Source organism: Colletotrichum fioriniae (assembly GCF_027942845.1).
Source record: "Colletotrichum fioriniae strain IMI 355084 chromosome Unknown scaffold_2, whole genome shotgun sequence".
Taxonomy (NCBI): domain Eukaryota; kingdom Fungi; phylum Ascomycota; class Sordariomycetes; order Glomerellales; family Glomerellaceae; genus Colletotrichum; species Colletotrichum fioriniae.
In genome coordinates this window covers 136847-154669 of record NW_027076838.1, presented here as the reverse complement: position 1 = coordinate 154669, position 17823 = coordinate 136847, and the positions used below count along the sequence as shown (strand labels likewise).

General features: G+C 53.8%; 6 protein-coding genes across 6 annotated transcripts; 5 read left to right on the top strand and 1 right to left on the bottom strand.

Moving 5' to 3' along the window:
• Positions 1–159: 159 nt before the first annotated feature.
• Positions 160–3124, bottom strand: APE2 (Aminopeptidase 2 mitochondrial; the record flags this gene model as incomplete). The annotated part of the gene is made up of 3 exons (XM_053195170.2): positions 160–618; positions 673–2968; positions 3042–3124. The coding sequence occupies 3 exons, from the start codon at positions 3122–3124 to the stop codon at positions 160–162; spliced, it is 2838 nt and encodes a 945-aa protein (XP_053047441.2).
• A 2734-nt stretch (positions 3125–5858) lies between these two features.
• On the top strand, positions 5859–7375 carry ENO1 (phosphopyruvate hydratase; the record flags this gene model as incomplete). Its single annotated transcript, XM_053195171.1, has 4 exons — positions 5859–5982; positions 6062–6407; positions 6463–6513; positions 6580–7375. 4 exons carry the CDS (start codon positions 5859–5861, stop codon positions 7373–7375), a joined length of 1317 nt encoding a protein of 438 aa, XP_053047442.1.
• A 1811-nt stretch (positions 7376–9186) lies between these two features.
• N0V96_001918 (uncharacterized protein) lies at positions 9187–11681 on the top strand (the record flags this gene model as incomplete). Its single annotated transcript, XM_065756375.1, has 6 exons — positions 9187–9475; positions 9587–9923; positions 9980–10294; positions 10348–10665; positions 10720–10783; positions 10848–11681. The coding sequence occupies 6 exons, from the start codon at positions 9187–9189 to the stop codon at positions 11679–11681; spliced, it is 2157 nt and encodes a 718-aa protein (XP_065614744.1).
• A 343-nt stretch (positions 11682–12024) lies between these two features.
• N0V96_001917 (uncharacterized protein) lies at positions 12025–12324 on the top strand (the record flags this gene model as incomplete). The annotated part of the gene is given in 2 exon segments (XM_065756374.1): positions 12025–12033; positions 12049–12324. 2 exon segments carry the CDS (start codon positions 12025–12027, stop codon positions 12322–12324), a joined length of 285 nt encoding a protein of 94 aa, XP_065614743.1.
• A 1535-nt stretch (positions 12325–13859) lies between these two features.
• Positions 13860–16517, top strand: N0V96_001916 (uncharacterized protein; the record flags this gene model as incomplete). The annotated part of the gene is made up of 3 exons (XM_053195175.2): positions 13860–14402; positions 14467–15584; positions 15638–16517. 3 exons carry the CDS (start codon positions 13860–13862, stop codon positions 16515–16517), a joined length of 2541 nt encoding a protein of 846 aa, XP_053047446.2.
• A 457-nt stretch (positions 16518–16974) lies between these two features.
• Positions 16975–17787, top strand: MTQ2 (S-adenosylmethionine-dependent methyltransferase; the record flags this gene model as incomplete). The annotated part of the gene is made up of 1 exon (XM_053195176.1): positions 16975–17787. The coding sequence occupies one exon, from the start codon at positions 16975–16977 to the stop codon at positions 17785–17787; it is 813 nt and encodes a 270-aa protein (XP_053047447.1).
• Between the last annotated feature and the right edge of the window lie 36 nt (positions 17788–17823).

Below are 17823 nucleotides of genomic sequence, written 5' to 3'. Positions count from 1 at the left end.
AGCGTAGATGTTCTCTTCTTCGGCCATTTTTATTACAATGCGTTATTTGTTTCGATTTTCCTGTGCCTAACCCGGCAACATGCTGCCCCCTTCATCCATCCAAGATGAAATGGCGGGCGTTTATGCTACACTGGCAATCGCCCTCATCAAGATACACACCTAAAGATTCAACCACTTGCGCAGATCCTCAGTATCACGGGAAGTCCATGCGATCTTGGCCTTGACCGAGTCGGTGGACTGCGACAAAGCACGCACGAAACCCTTCTTCTCCTTCTCCGCGAAGAACTTGTCGAGCTTATCCAGCTGTTCTTGCTTGGTAAGCCCGCTTGTGCAGTAGCTCACGATGCTGCCAATCATGGAGGACTGAGCAGGGAACTTGGTGTAGATCTCCTCCCATCTCGTTTGCAGCCAGTCAAACAGGGCCTCAATGCCGCCCTTGCTCGACCGCAGACTGCCGATAGGGATGTAGATATCTTGGTCACGAACCTCGCCGCTCAGCAAAAGATCCAGCGTGCATTGACGGAGCTTGGGGTCGCGGGATTGGCCGAGGGTTCGGAGAGCGCTGTTGCGCTCGTCGGCGGTCTCGGCGGTCTTGTAGTACTTGTAAACGGCATCATACTATGATTTTGGTTAATGACTTGCTTCAACGGGGGTTTCAAGGAACAGGCATACCTCTTTCTCGCCGCCAAACTTCAGAACAATTGAGAAGACGGAGCTTCTGATGTTGGGGTGAATCGCCGTCTTGTCCCCAGCCGCGAACTTCTCGAACATGGCCCGAGCAGCAGCAACAACCTTCTCGTCACCAGACATACCGGCCGCACTAAAAGTGAGAGCCTTGTACTGTTGCTCAACGTGGCCATCGTTGCTCGAGAACTCCCATCCTAGCTTGTGTGCGATACTGCTGACAATTTCCCGCTGGAACTCGGTGAGCTTGTCAACGACAGCGTCATCCTCGATCCAGGCCATCTTGATTGAGCCCAGACGGGTGAGGATCTGGTCCCACACAAGGTACTCGGCCTCGCCTCCCTGACTGAGAGCCTTGAACAGACTCAGAAGAGAGGAGGTCTTCTGGTAGCCAGAGGTTGCGAGAGCAGCCGTATCGGCTACAATACCGACCCTGTCCTGAACAGAAAGTAGTTCCGCAGCGTTCCCAAGCTTCTCTAGACGATCAATAGCGTACTTGGTGCGGTAGAATCCCGTAGAATCGGCGTTGATCTTGAAAAACTCGGCGTCGTCAATCTCGAATTTGGTGTCACGAGTAGTGAGCATCAAGTCCTTGTCGACACCTCCCTTAGTACGGACATTAAGAGAGATGGGGTAGAGGACCTTGTCTTCCTCAGGCTTGACGTCTCCCGTAGTCAGGAAACGATGCTGCTCCACGCTGATTGACTTGCCTGACTCGGTGACAGAGACGACGGGGTATCCCACATTCTGGGTCCAAATGTTCATGATGGAGCCAACGTCCTTTCCGCTAGCCTCGCTCAAGGCTTGCCACAGGTCATTCGTAGTGGCATTGCCCCAAGCGTGACGCTTTAGGTACTTGCGGACACCCTCCATGAATACATCCTCTCCGAGGAATGCCGAAAGCATGTGGACAACACAAGATCCCTTTGCGTAGCTGATACTATCGAAGATCTCGTTGATCTCCTCGGCCTTGTGGATGGGGACCTCGATAGGGTGACTACTCCTTAGTCCGTCAAGACCCAACGCTGCTTGGAGGTCTTCTCTCACGAAAGACTCCTTAAGCTTCCACTCAGGGAAGAAGGCGTTCATGGAATAGCGAGACGCAAACTCGGCGAAGCCCTCGTTGAGCCACAGAGCGTGCCACCAGTCCGGAGAGACAATGTTTCCGAACCACTGATGAGCAATTTCGTGGGTGATAACTGTCGAAACTCGCTCCTTGGCTGCGGCACCACTAGTCTTGTCGTCAAACAAGACTTCAACAGTACGGTAGGTGACCAACCCCCAGTTCTCCATAGCGCCGGCGGCGAAATCGGGAATGGCAACCTGATCCAGTTTGGGCAGAGGGTAAGGAAGACCAAAGGCCTTTTCGTAGAACTCCAAGGCCTTGACACCAATATCCAAGGCGTACCTGCCTCGCTCGATATCCTCGGAAGGCGGGGCATACACTCGGATGGGTACTCTGAAGTCGTTGGTCTCGATGTAGTTGAGCTCTCCGACGATGAAGGCAACGAGATAGGTGGACATGACAGGAGATTTGTTGAAGCTGACAGCCTTCTTTCCAGAAGGCAAGTCCTTCTCTTCAGCCACATCCATGTTAGAAAGGCAGGTCAAGGCCTTGTCAGCAATCAACGTGACGGTGAACTCGGCCTTGAGTGCCGGCTCGTCGAAACAAGGGAACGCTCTGCGGGCATCGGTAGGCTCCATCTGGCTGGTGGCCATGATGCCCTTGGTGCCATCCGGCTTGTTGTAGTATGAGCGGTAGAATCCCGCCATTTTGTCGTTTAGCTCACCGACAAACTTGATCTCGAGGGTACCCTTGCCGCCCTTGGTAAGCTTCTCCTTGAACTCGAAGCTGTGCCATTGCTTCGACTCGTCGTAGGTGACGACTGGTTCGCCAAGGCTCTTCTCTTGGCCTTCGGCAGAGAAGGACAATGAAGTGTTCTTGATATCAATTTCATGGGTATTCAAAGAGATAGTGTTGGAGTCCTCCGCCACGTCAAAGTCAATCTTGACCAAGCCATCGAACTTGAGCGTCTCGAAGTTGGGCTCAAGAGTAAGATCGTAGTGGCGCGGAACGACGTTGGTAGGCAGCTGCTCCCGGGGGTAGTTCAGCGTGCCAGCGCCGCCATGCTCTCCGTGTCTGCACATACTTCTCTTATAGGAGCAGTATCGTGTAGCAGCGATGCGCTGAGGGTTCTGGAGTCGTGAGGTTCGTCGAGGAGGGGTAGCTCGAAGTACGTGAGAGCGGGTCGCAAAGGTGTTGTGATTTCGTAGTTGGTAGGGACTGTTGAAGAAGTCAGGTCAATGGATAACTCAAAGGTGGAAAAGTCAGCGGATAAGAGTACAAGCGTACTTACATGCGTGCGACTGGTCTTGCCGTTGGGTTGACGATGCGTGGGGTTAGGTTGACCGTTCGTCTTGTTGCGAAACGGAACGCCATTGAGGAGGGGAAGGGGGGCCAAAGCCGCAAAGGAACGAAAGCGGTCAGTCTGCTAGGCACCCAAGCTGTCTAAGGAAGGTACATGCAACAGAGACGCGGGGTCCAGCTGAGGGGAAGCTTCCAGTTCTTCTGTGCAAATCAATGCTCCAGTCTCAGAAGTGGAAGGCGCCGACGCAGGCCGCGCAGACCGCTGGCAAAGGTAGAAAACTCTCCCCACGTCCCCATGCCTCAGGTCACCTTGTTTCCCTCAGCGCCGCCCGGACCCACGCCAAGCCGCTTCCACCCGACTCGGCCCACTGCCGCAGTTTCCTGGGAGGGCCGCCGGATGCGCTGCCCGGGCTAGAAACACGGGATCTGCCTTCCATGCTGCCTTCCGGCCGGCCTTAGAACACGGATCTCAATCGGAGGTCTTGTGGAGGATGTAGCCGTCCATCTCCGGGAATGAGGAGTATCGAATCGAAACTATGTTGCTGAAGTGCCTCCCACGATCCAACACAGCCATCATGACTTAGTTATCTGACTATACACTTGGGCAGCTCATTGGAAAAAACGGCAGAAATTACCTTGCAATGGATGCACGTGGCAACAAAGCAAGACTGAAAACCCCCGACGATTACAGTTTAATTCGTAAGTTCTTCACTGAGCTAGCGGGATGGTGTAGCCCATCTTCAACTTCCGCAACTCGATAGACCAATCCCGATATTACTCCGTCTGCACGGATTGCAGCCTTGAGTCCAAATTGCATCAAGGACCTATTTGCCGTGCGATTACAAAAGTACTTCTATAAGTAGCGAAGGGCATAAAGCTCTTCGGGGGTCAAAGTAGGGAGCAAAGGGACATCAGGCATCGGAAGTGGTGCTTGAAGAATTGTTCAATAGCAATAACAACCTGTCACGTGCCATGCTTTCCGCTAGCTGTAGAGCCATGCTTTACAAGTAAGAGCCGGTAGACAAAAGCTGGGAAATTGATTATCCTACTGGGGAAGCCAGCGTCCGAATGAGCCAACCGAGAGACTCGAAGAATGCCATATCCTAGCGATGTAGTACATGTATGACTTATACTCGGGTGAAAGCGGGCAAAGAGCTTGCAGGCACGCGGATGTGCCAAAGGCAAACCGACTAACATGCTGTCTCCCCGGCCGAGAACCACCGCCCCGGGTCAAAGACAGACGTCATTTCCACTGGAGCTACAGACGATTAGGTTAAAATTACTCTAGGCAATATCAGCTGCCTACAGAATGACTTGCCTGCCGACCCTACACTTGTCTTACCCCGGCTTTACTGGACGGGGTGACGGGGTCGGGATCCATGATCGGGAAGAACCGCATTAGCACCTGGCTATTCCGAGCAACATCCTCGGGATAATCCATGGCGTACAGCCTGTCCCAGACCATTTGTGGAGTCAGAATGCCATTGTTTGATCTCAATTGCCAATTAGCAGCTCGTCGTTGGACCGGGGTGCCGGGGAAAAGACGTCTTGAAGATCGGGCGTCGGGACTTGTAGATTGTCGAAGACGCACTTTGACGCAAGCTCAGTGACTAGAGTCCACAAGATCCCGATAATGGATGGCTGGAGAGCCGTTGTGCGAGAGACAATAGTTGTGGGCAGCCAATCAGACCACACGGGGATGCCAACGGCCGACGGTCGAGGAATCAAGACATGGCAACGGCCTTTGTTTTGTCCAGGACCGAGGTCATTAAGTTAGGGCACCTGGAAAAGAAATAGAAAGCCATAGAATTTACGAGGCCGGACTCGGGGCTGGGGACGAGGGACGAGAATAGCGAGAACGACCCAATGAAGAGAGACAAGGGCAGAAACGTGTTCCAGATCCCTCCCAGCTGCTGGCCGCTTTGGCAGGGCAGCGTTTTCATTGCTTGGTTTGTTGAGAAGCGGCCCTCACCAAAGATGCATTTATCGTGGTGAGGCGGTGCTAAGACCAGTACCAAAGATACTTTGAAACGAAGCTGGTTTGTGATATTCTTGGCCGTTTGGAGCTTGGGGCCCATGTAGCGCTCTAACAGGGCAGATGCCCCGCCTCGTCTCGAGAAAAAGCGATTGGGCACCCGTCCAAGATACCCCCAATCTTTTGAGCGATCCAATGGCGCCGTGGGCACCTGCCCGAGCTAAGTTAAGCAACTTATGATACCTTACCGCAGGTACCTCACCTCACGCCAGGACTCCGGTGCAGCAGCAGGGCAGGTGGGGTTGCAAACGAAGGTACCTACCTACCTACCTTACCCTTACCTGAGGAGGGAAACGACCCCTCCAAAACAATCCGCTCCCACCGTGCTCCTGCTGTCCCTCACCCCCGCCTCTGTTGCCATCAACCTTTCTTCCATCACTTCAACCTCATCGTCTTTCTTCATACGCAGGTAATTGCTGAGGTCTTACTCCGGCTCTATCAATCAAAACTCCACAAGTAAGTTGTCTCATCATACGTTTCCACTCCACTGCACCTGGCGATGGCCTTGGGGAAACAGCTGGGAGCTTGCAAGCTGTGTCCGAAGAATCACCCCACCATGCCATCCCACCCTGAGGCAATTCTTGCTGTCCGGTCAAGGAGCGAGCACTTGCAAGCTTAGCAATTTCCCCCAATCGGTCCTATCACATTGTTGACTCACCCACTTGTCTCTTTTCTGCCTTCTGCCAATATAAAGCCTTTCCCTCCCCCACGACCATCTACTGACCTCTCTCCCCTCTCTTCGTTAGGAACAAATCCATCACACGAGACAACATGGCCATCACCAAGATCCACGCTCGCTACGTCTACGACTCCCGTGGCAACCCCACCGTCGAGGTTGACGTCGTCACCGAGACAGGCCTTCACCGTGCCATCGTCCCCTCCGGTGCTTCCACTGGTACGTCGTCTTCGTCCTCGCATCTTACCCCTACCGAGAGATAAAAAGTACCGAGAAGCTGATGATACCCAATGAACAGGCCAGCACGAGGCCTGCGAGCTCCGCGATGGTGACAAGACCAAGTGGGCTGGCAAGGGTGTCACCAAGGCTGTTGAGAACGTCAACTCCGTCATTGCCCCTGCTCTGATCAAGGAGAACCTTGATGTCAAGGACCAGACCAAGGTCGACAAGTTCCTCATCGACCTCGATGGAACCCCCAACAAGACCAAGCTCGGAGCCAACGCCATTCTCGGTGTCTCCCTGGCTGTCGCCAAGGCTGGTGCTGCTGAGAAGGGTGTCCCTCTCTACGCCCACGTCTCCGACTTGGCCGGTACCAAGAAGCCCTACGTCCTTCCCGTTCCCTTCATGAACGTCCTCAACGGAGGGTAAGCGATTCCTTGCTGCTACTGTGATCAAATATTTGCTCACTCCATGCTACAGTTCCCACGCCGGTGGCCGCCTCGCCTTCCAGGAGTTCATGATTGTTCCTTCGTAAGTTGACCCACGTACCGAGGCCCCTTTAGCCTCTTCTTTTCCCATCAGCTAACGACTGTGAAGCGCTGCCCCCTCCTTCTCCGAGGCCCTCCGCCAGGGTGCCGAGGTCTACCAGATCCTGAAGAGTCTGGCCAAGAAGAAGTACGGCCAGTCTGCCGGCAACGTCGGTGACGAGGGTGGTGTTGCCCCCGATATCCAGACTGCCGAGGAGGCCCTCGAGCTCATCGCCGAGGCCATTGAGAAGGCCGGATACACTGGTCAGATGAACATCGCCATGGACGTTGCCTCCAGCGAGTTCTACAAGGAGGACGCCAAGAAGTACGACCTCGACTTCAAGAACCCCGACAGCGACCCCACCAAGTGGATCACATACGAGCAGCTCGCTCAGCAGTACTCTGACCTTGCCAAGAAGTACCCCATTGTCAGCATTGAGGACCCCTTCGCTGAGGATGACTGGGAGGCGTGGAGCTACTTCTACAAGACCCAGGATATCCAGATTGTTGGTGACGACTTGACTGTCACCAACCCCCTGCGCATCAAGAAGGCCATTGAGCTCAAGGCTGCCAACGCCCTTCTCCTCAAGGTCAACCAGATCGGTACCCTCACCGAGTCTATCCAGGCCGCCAAGGACTCTTACGCCGACGGCTGGGGTGTCATGGTTTCCCACCGCTCCGGTGAGACTGAGGATGTCACCATCTCCGACATTGTCGTCGGTATCCGGGCTGGCCAGATCAAGACCGGTGCCCCGGCCCGTTCCGAGCGCCTTGCCAAGCTTAACCAGATCCTCCGCATCGAGGAGGAGCTTGGCGAGAACGCCGTCTACGCCGGCGCCAACTTCCGCAAGTCTGTCAACCTGTAAAGTGGTTTAGCGATTACGAAGATGAGCTTTTGAGTTCCATAGTCCGATGATAGTATTCTTTCCGGAAGACTGGGCAGGACTGGGGTTTAAAAAATTGATGAGACACGTCTGGCGTATAGGAAATGCGCAACGGAGGGATGAATGGGAGCATCGATGATGAAACTCGTAGCTTACCGCACTTTATCCTACAATGAAAAAAAGAACAAATATTCCCCATCATTGAGAGCTTCAGAAAGCGTCCGAGAAACGATATATGATTGGCATCCGCGGCTAAATCATAAAAGGGGTATCGTTGAAGAGCATCGACCGCCACGCCGCGAGCGTTGATGAGCTCCAACATGTAAAGACAGCTATATGAGCCCCGCCAATACTGACCGCAAGACAGAGTTCATTAGGGGGCACTGTTCAGAGCAACTTTTTGGTGCGCGTCGTCGGCCAAGACTGGCATTATGTAATACAAGCAACTAAGCTCTGACGCTTGATGCGGCTAGCGCTCTTTTTTCTTGGACTCGTCAAGTCCAGAAGACGTGGGATGTGGACGTGGAGGGGCTGACTACACACACCGCTCAGTGCCCCAGTACGACACTTCAATCTTTGGCCCAATCACTTGGATTCAGGCTGGATGCTGCAAGGTGTGCCATGCCTGAGCTGAAGAACTGCAGCAAAGAGTAGCCTCGAATTGCCTCGGACGACAAAAGTTGGCAGCCCAAGCAAGGTGAGAGGCACCGTGCACGACTTCAAACTCCCGTCCCCCCTTACTCAGTAGGAGCCAGAAGGCTTGCTAGCGCGAGTGCTTGTTATCTCAGTCTTCTTTTCCCATCAATTACGGATCCAATTAATGTTGCAACGCACATTGCAGAAGCTGAGGACAAGACAGTTCGGACACAACCGGGCGTTCGCGCAACGCATGTGTCGTCATTTATGAGATCACACACACCAGACGAACAGAGACAGAGATTCCTGAACAACTGGAGGGACAGCAACATTGCCGCGTCGCAACGTGGGTACTGAGTCAGTGTGTACTATCCTTCTCCTTTGTCCTTCTGTTCTGTAGTGGCCTGGCGTATCTTCTTCCCTCTGCTGCTTCTGCGGCTCGCTCCATCACTATACGCAGTCTGCATGCCCCGTATTAGACGCGGTTGATGCTTCACTTGCTGCGTGCCGCCGCTGCCGCTTCATGAATGCTAGTTCTGGCTTAGCATCACATTCCACAAACTTGACGCGCGGGCAACTCTTTCTTTGCCTTATTTACCCCAGACCACCTTGTCGGGCTCAGGCTCGCATTGAAGGCAGATGTGCTTCTACTTTTAGCGTCCCCATGCCCCGTGGAGCCAAGAGCCGTGTCGTCCCCTGTCCTACTCCATCCGCATCCTATCTAATATCTACCTTACCGATATCTGCGTCATCTCTGCTATCTGTAAGGCGCCAACATTTGTTGTCTCTTGCGGTCACCCTGCTACCAACTCCCCGCCACCACTCTAGGATTTGTTGTTGGTGTTGCAACTTCCTGGCTGTAACTGACTCCCCGGCTGTCTAGCAACTTGAGCAACCCACTCAGATTGTGACAGGCGAGAGCGTGGGGGCAGCCCCTAACTTGCCACTCTCCACGCGGGTGTCTCGCGCCGTCTTCTCACCATCATCGCCGATTTCTTCCGCCAAACATCCTATAGCTCACTTATTACGTACGACTGAGCTCTGTCCACACGTTGAGTGTCCTATCGACCCTAGCTTCAGCCATATGCCGCATCATCGTCGCCTACACTACGTTTTATACCATCACGAAGGGAATCTCGATACAGCCCGGCCATACTATGTCGGAGCGCACCCGCCGGGCACGCCTCCAGCTTCCGGAAGAACGGCCGCTACTGCAACGGAACCGTGCCAGTCACACCTCTGAGATTCAAGTTCCTCTCTATGGCTGCATGACCAATCCTCACAGTCACTTGCCAGTATACACGAATATTCACCGTATACGACGAGACATCATCTCCATTGTCGAAGACTACCTGAGCTTGGAACAACTTCGTGATGTGCGTATCAACATCGCCGTCGTCCGCCCGCTCGTCGACAAGCTGTATGAGCTCGACGACATCTCCATAGGTATGTTCAAAGTTCACTGCCTCACTCGCTTCGATCCCCTTTCTCGCAGAAACCGAGACCGATCTCGATTGCTCGGAGTTGTTTTGTTGCAGATAACCTGACTGTCGCCAGTTTATTGTCTGCTCGTGAACCGCGCTCAGTTTTTATATGAGCAATCTCACTTGAACAATCGGCAAAATGTCAATTACAGTCGCGCAGCTCTCTGCGAGCTGGTTGCAACGCGGATATTGAGACGCTTCAGCGAAGACAATGAAGGGCCTGATGGTTTAGTGCTGCTAGCACACATCCTGGTTGCCGGTTTTGAGCCCTTTCAAATGGCACCTGCTGGGATTCGTGAGGCGGCTTCAACGGAGTCCTACCGCAGTTACAACCGCATGCTTCCTTCGCTCGAAGTTGCCATCTTAACTGAGAGTAAATACTTCCTCAGTGCGACTCCTTGCCAGAAAGTGTAGGTTTTCGCCTTGCGGATCAAAGCTCTGAGCAGACACTAACAATGGTCTCAAGCGTCGATGCCATCTACGAAGGCCGTATTGTCTACACCCCTTCGAGTTTTATGGATATTATTCCAGATCACTACAAACTCAAGCCTATTTCGCTTTACAACCCACGCGAAGGGCCTTTACTGGACCAATATCGACTGCTTGTGCCTCGTACCAGGAACATTCTCGAGGTTTTCCAGTTCCTGATTCTGCTGGCTCTCTATCTCTTTGTTATGGCCGAGCGAAAGCCGGAGACTTTCACCGTCTTGGAAGGTTGTTTCGCTGTCTATGCCTTTGGATGGTCCCTCGACCAATTTGCTACTATTTTGGAGCATGGCTGGTAAGAAACCCCATCTCTTATTATAAATAGCAGCGTCACTTACGACAAGTCAGGCACGTTTACACCCAGAATCTGTGGTCCTTCCTTGATGTTGGCTTCATTGGCATCTATATTGTATACGCTGTACTGCGCATCCATGGAGCCCGAGTCGGAGAACTTGTTCCAAAACAACAAGCTCTCGACGTACTTGCGATGGGTGCCCCGGTGCTGGTCCCCCGTCTTGCCTTCAACTTGCTATCGGATAATCTGGTTTTCCTCTCCTTGCGATCCATGATGTCGGACTTTGTCCTTCTTACGTTTCTGTCAGCTTGGTGCTTCGGCGGCTTTCTACTGTCGCTTCTGTGGCTTGGTGAAGGTGCACATCCTCCTGTGTAAGTTATCTCTAGGGACCGGCCGAGCATTTACAGCTTCTAACCCAACTATAGCACTATCAGTAAGTGGATGCTCTGGATCTGGTTCGGTCTTGACGGGACGGGCATCAACGAATCGGTAAGAACCCCTATCTCTTCCCCCATTTTCGATTGAATTTCAAGCTTAATAGTGTTTTTGCCAGGTGCAATTTCACCCCATCTTAGGTCCTGTCCTAATGGTCGCTTTCGCCTTCCTGGGAAACACTTTGTTCCTCACCATCCTTGTCTCGATGCTTTCCAATACATTTAGCACGATCGTTAAGAACGCGACTGCAGAGATAATGTTCCGCAAGGCTGTCTTGACACTAGAAGGAGTCAAGGGCGATGCCATCTTTGCGTACCAGCCCCCCTTCAACATTCTAGCCGTCTTCATCCTTATTCCGCTCAAGTTCATCCTCACCCCGCGATGGTTCCATAAGATACATGTAGCCAGCGTTCGGCTAGTCAACCTTCCGCTGCTACTGATCATCGCGGTGGCGGAACGCAGAATCCTTTGGCCAGCGCCGCAGCCGGAGAAGAAACAGTCCAGCAGCCTGACGCTGTACCCGAGGGTCAAGCAATGGTTCTGGGAGAAGTGGCGCATAACGGCCCACCGCGACATAAGAGCCGTGTTCGACCTGCCACCGCCCGAGTCCGTCGAGGAGGAGATTGCGGTGGATGACGAGCTTACACACCACCTCATCCGGCGACAATTCACCCGGTCCATTACGAATGACACCATGAGGAAGAAGTCGCCTCTTAGGAGAGATTCGATGTTCCCGGGCGTGTCGTCCAAGTTGCGCGGGTCCTTTACGGGAAGCGAAGATATGCAGGACGTCGGCAGCAGATTAGATTCTCTCGAGCAAACGTCCCTGAGAATCGAAGCCTTACTGGCGCGCATGCTGGACGCCGAAGATTACTCTGACCGAGGCTTCGGTACTGGGGAGAGTAGCACCCTTCGCGATGGAGAAGCGCCTCTGACCCAGTCACCCAGTTAGCCACGTAACTGTAGTGCAAACATTGGCAGACGCGGGGGTGCAAAGGTCTGGCGTGTGGCGTTATTCATATAAGTAGAAAGCATGCCTAAAAGTATTGAATCAGGTATCTTCAAAGGCAAGGCTACTCATGAGTGAACAGCACATTGGGGATATCTCGTGTCTGTAATCTGAAGTTGGAAGTAGCGTCTACCTACCATCCACCTTCCCAAACTTCACCTTTAGCCCACACCTCCCAGGTACCCTTCGTTCCACAGCAGTCAAGACTAAGAACTGCACAAGCAAGACTTTTTTTTTCGACGTCATCGTTCCATTGCCACATCAAAACGCTTGCAAAGAGAAAAAGATGTGCGAAGTCTTCATCTATAAGCACGTCAAGTGCAACTGCGTCTGGGGCGAGATCGCCGTACAATGCGGCCCCGGCATGGGCTACACGACTTGCGGACAATTCGGCAGCGGCATCGCGAAGAAGCCTCTGCGGCTCCAGATGGCGGACAAGCGGCCGTGTCCGACGCACGACCTGTACGGACTCTACGACCGGAACCAGGCGCGAGTGATCAAGAAGATCTCGCACGGCATCAAGATCGGGGCGGGGCCGAGTAAGCAGGACGCGGGGATTGAGGTTGCCTGCTGCGCTGTCATGTGAAGACGGTGGAATTTACGGATATCATGAAGGCGAAAAGTGCAGAGACGAAGGAGGCACGTGGGAGGGTCGAGGTGTGCGGTGGATGGAATTGCCAAGCTGGGTAAGTGAAGCTGGTGACCGGGGGGTGCAGGCTGAGGCGCAGATGAGTTAGTGCTGGGGCTAACGTGTATTTATCCAGGGCCAAGACGCGATGACGATTCTAGCTGATGGGTGTTGAAAGCACCAGGAAGTTTTGTCTGCGTGGTTCGATTTTGACAACCGAGGAGAGAGGGCATTGGCGCGGGGGGGGACGAGCAAAAGAAGAAAAGGCGAGGTTATTGAAGCTGGGCCGTTGGGGTTTTCGGGGTCGGGGTAGCTCTGCCGAAGTCGACTGACTGACTAGGAACCTTCAAAAGGGGAACAATAAACAGTAGCACACGCTGGAATTATCCTCCTACGGCCTTGTTGCGTAATAGTCAATGATCACTAACAACTTTCTCATGTTGACTTGAGTCATGAAATTAACGTTTCTACCGCATAGAGAGGAGTAAAATTGCAGGCCCGAGCTGGTGAATTACTCCCTAAGAATTTATCAGTCCTAGAGGAAAGAGCTGGAAAAAAGAAGCAAGGGCAACCCGAGCCGGTGAAGTCATCCACGGAACATGGATACCTGAAGCAGTGCCGGCCGAACCTGGGAGCTGCTTTTCCCCCCTCTTTTTGGGCTTCTTTTCGAAAATTTACCTACCGTCTCCTCTCCCCACCCTCCTTTCCCCGATTCTCCCCACGCTTTCCTCTCTCTCTCCGCCATGCGGAGAAATGTGAACATCAGACGTTTCTTCGCTCACTTGCTATAACTCAACCATGGTCCATTTGTTTTGAGGGAAACTACACCGTTGTCTTTGTCCTCCTGGTACGACGAGATATAAGTCATGTCAGGCACCTTAGATTGGCCAGGGAAACCTTCCTAAGGTTGGTTTCCTGTATCTCAACACAGGGACGAGTTCCCCTTTCCAAGCCCGAAATCCAATGATAATTCCTGCCCCCCAGTCAAGGTTCTCTCCGCTAGTGCCAATTTCTCCGCATGTCGCTGTTTAGACTCAAGATAAAAGGGGTCACATTGTCGAAGGATCCATTGAAGTCGTTCGGGAAGACGTTAGATTGGTAGCCCGACGTCGATGGGCTCCCCCAGAGCTTCCCCACACCCAAGCCATGGATGAATATGTCGGCTTTCCTTTTAGCCTGAATACAATAGTCAACCCCATCTGCTCATCACCGCTGTCGGCCGGTTGCATTGGGACCCGGGAACCCTTGGAGACTTCGGACTTGACAAGGCCTGGTTGTGGGAAAAATAATGTTTTCCTGTTCCTGGTCCTGCGAGTCCCGCAGATCTGGGAATCCCACCCCAAGTGAGGCTCGCGTGTCGATGAACGAACCAGCGCTTCTTCTTATAAACTCGCGCATCCCCGATCCTACCATGTAACGGGCCTTTTGGAACAAGTGCTCCTCTCCAACTGGTTCTTCTCGCCAGCAGCACCTCTTTCCGCCGACTGCACGTCATGTGGAAGCTTCTTTTCCTCGCCTCTCTCGGCCTCGTTGCCGCAGAGGACGGCCTCGACGGCTGGTTGCGTTACGCTCGGCTTCCAGACTGCAACTCTTCCGGCGTCGCCGAATCCCTTCCCTCTACCGTCATCGGCCTCAATGCGACAGAAAACGGCCCAATTGCTTCTGCCTTGTCCGAATTGACCAAGGGTTACCGAGGCATCCTCGGTAAAGACGTCTCTGTCAGCCAGGATGCCTGTGCTGCTGCTTCCGTTGTCATTGCTACTGTCGATGATTACGTTGCTGCTTGTGGAAGTGACGGTGTTCAAGCGGACCTCATTGAGGATGGCTTCTGGCTTAGTGTCAAGGGTGATGGTGTCAAGATTCTGGGACAGAACGAGAGGGGCGCTCTCTACGGTACTTTTGAGTACCTTAGCCTGTTGGCCCAGGGTAACTTCACCGAGGTGACTTATGCGACAAACCCTTCTGCTCCTGTCAGATGGGCAAACCAATGGGACAACATGGATGGCACAGGAACTCATGGCAGCATTGAGCGTGGTGTAAGCAATCTTCCCTCCTCCTCCTCAACCCGCGACTGAATACGAACATGTCTGACTTGAGTAGTACGGAGGTGTTTCCATCTTCTTCGAGAACCTCAAGGTCGTCACCGACATGACCCGCGTCTCCCAGTACGGCCGTCTACTGGCCTCCGCCAGAATCAACGGCATCATCGTCAATAACGTCAACGCCAATGCCATCCTCCTCTCCCCCGAGAACATGGACGGGTTGAAGAGGATTGCCGACGCGTTCAGGCCATGGGGTGTTCAGGTGGGCATCTCCCTCAACTTCGCCTCACCCCAGACATACGGCAATCTTTCCACCTTCGACCCCCTGGACGAGACCGTTATTGCCTGGTGGGGAAATATCACCGATGAGCTCTACGCGCGCATTCCCGATATGGCCGGATACCTGGTCAAGGCCAACTCAGAGGGTCAGCCCGGCCCTCTGACCTACAATAGGACGCTGGCAGATGGCGCCAACCTCTTCGCCAGGGAGCTCAAGAACCACGGCTCCAAGAAGGGCATCGTCATGTTCAGGGCCTTTGTCTACGACCATCTCACGCTGAATCAGTCCGACTGGCGTGCTGATCGCGCCAACGCCCAGGTCGAATTCTTCAAGCACCTCGACGGCCAGTTTGACGACAACGTCATTGTCCAGATCAAATACGGCGCCATTGACTTCCAGGTCCGGGAACCCGTGTCGCCCCTGTTTGCCAACTTGAAGAACACGAGCATGGCTATCGAGCTGCAAATCTCTCAGGAGTACCTCGGCCAGCAGGACCACTTGGTCTACCTCCCTCCTCTCTGGAAGACGATCCTCGACTTTGACTTGCGCATTGACGGCCAGCCGTCTGTTGTCAGTGACATTCTGTCTGGCAAGCGCCTCAACAGGCCTCTCGGCGGCTATGCTGGTGTCATCAACGTAGGCGCGAACTCGACATGGCTTGGAAGCCATCTGGCCATGTCCAACCTCTACGCCTACGGCAGACTTGCGTGGAACCCCGCTGACGACGTTGTTACCATTGTCCAAGACTGGACCCGTCTGACATTCGGCGTTGACCGCAAGATCGTCGATACCATTACCAAGATGTCCATGGAAAGCTGGCCTGCCTACGAGAGCTACAGCGGCAACTTGGGCATCCAGACATTGACTGATATCCTCTACGCCCATTACGGTCCTAGGTAAGCAAGACGACACACTCAAACTTGTATTTCGTGACTGACTCCAAATTCAGCCCCCGCAGCCAAGACGGCAACAGCTGGGGTCAGTGGACCAGAGCAGACGGAGACAGTATCGGCATGGACCGTACCGTCAAGAACGGCACGAGAAACGCAGGGCAGTACCCTCCCGAGGTGGCGGCCATGTACGAGGAGATCGAGACGACCCCCGACGACCTGCTCCTCTGGTTCCACCACGTGCCTTATACACACAAGTTGAAGAGCGGCAAGACGGTCATCCAGCACTTTTACGACGCGCACTACGACGGATCGGCCACGGCGCAGACGTTTGTGCCGCAGTGGGAGTCCCTCAAGGGCCTTGTCGACGAGGAGCGCTACGAGCACGTGCTGTTCAAGCTCAAGTACCAGGCCGGCCACTCGCTCGTCTGGCGCGACTCCATCAACAACTTTTACTGGAACAAGTCGAGCATCCCCGACGAGGCGGGACGCGTTGGCAACTACAAGTACCGCATCGAGGCCGAGCACATGACGCTGGACGGGTACAAGGTCGTCGACGTAGACCCATTTGAGGCGGCGTCGGGTTACAAGGCCATCGTGACGAGCTCCAACACGACGGCCGGAACGGCGTCCGCCACGGTCGAGTTCGAGACCGGAACGTACACCCTTGCCGTCAACTACTTTGACGTCATTCGAGGAAAGTGCTCGTACGTTGCGTACATTAACGACGTTGTCGTCGGTCAGTGGAGAGGTAACAGCGAAGAGAAGCTGGGCCACTGGCCGTCCGAGTTCTTGGATGGACACTCTGCCATCCGTGTTAACTTCCCCGGTGTCAAGGTTACCAAGGGCGATACGCTTAAGATTGTTGGCACACCTGACGGGCCTGAGGTCGCTCCTTTGGACTATGTCAGCTTCTTACCCGATGGTATCATCGACTAGACATGTTGGGTTTTTGAGCAAGCATACATCATTTTGTAGTTATCATTCAAGATTTATGAATTCTTCATGATTATATTAACATCAATTCAAATTATGTACATTTTGACAAATATTCTGGGTGACCATAAACGTATTATAACGCAGGTGGATGAATCGTGATTTTGTTCTGTGGTTGGTGTGAGTGATATGAACCCCACAAATTTCGTCCGACAGAAGTATCTCAGATTTTAAGTCTTCTCACATGAATTTTTCCATCGAGCCATCGTCTATCGAGTCTCAAACCAGCAAGGCCCTTCACAAAGCCGAGTACTGAAGAAGCATTAACGGAATCAGCACAGAAACCTTGCATTTTGAGACCACTTCACAACATCAAAACCCAACCACAGCTTGTAAGAATTCCTAACCCTTGGCATCAACCTCAGTGAGACTTACACACCCCTCATAGGCCTCATCCATCATGCTGCCCACACCAGATACCTCCCACGTCCCATTTGAGCGTGTGTACGAGCCGGCAGAGGACTCGTACCTCCTCCTAGACACCCTGTCAGCCTCATCCGAGACCTCATTCCTCACATCACGCTTCGGCAGCGAGACATCACCCTCGCCACCATCACCATCACCAAAGTCAAGGCCAGCAGTCCCACTAGTAGTCGAAATCGGCACCGGCTCCGGCGTCGTAATAGCCTTCCTCGCCGCCCACGCAGCAACCCTCTTCGGCACACCCACCGTCCTCACCGCAGGCATCGACCTAAACGGCCACGCCTGCCACGCCACAACATCCACCGTCCGCCGCGCCGTCGCCGACAACCCGTCCACGGCCTCCCCTTCCCCCCTCTGGCTTGGCGCCTCCCTGGGCGACCTCACGACCCCTCTACGCCAGGGCAGCGTCGACGTCCTCGTCTTCAACCCGCCCTACGTCCCGTCCCCGGAGCTCCCCACGCAGTCCTCGGCCACGCTCGTCGCGAGCGCCGGCACAAAGACGACTTTTGACGAGGACTCGTACCTGCTTTCGCTGTCGTACGCGGGCGGGCGGGACGGTATGGAGACGACGGATCGGTTGATTGAGGCGTTGCCTGAGGTCTTGAGCCCGAGGGGGTGCGCTTACATCCTGTTGTGTGCGCAGAACAAGCCGGACGAGGTCAAGGGCCGGATTGAAGGGTTCGGAGGCGGGTGGAGGGCTGTCACGGTCGGGGAGAGCGGAAAGAAGGCTGGGTGGGAGAAGTTACAGATCATTAGGGTGTGGAGGGAGACGGAGGAACACTCTACGTAGAAACGTGAACAATAGTGGATCTTTTCATCTTGACCA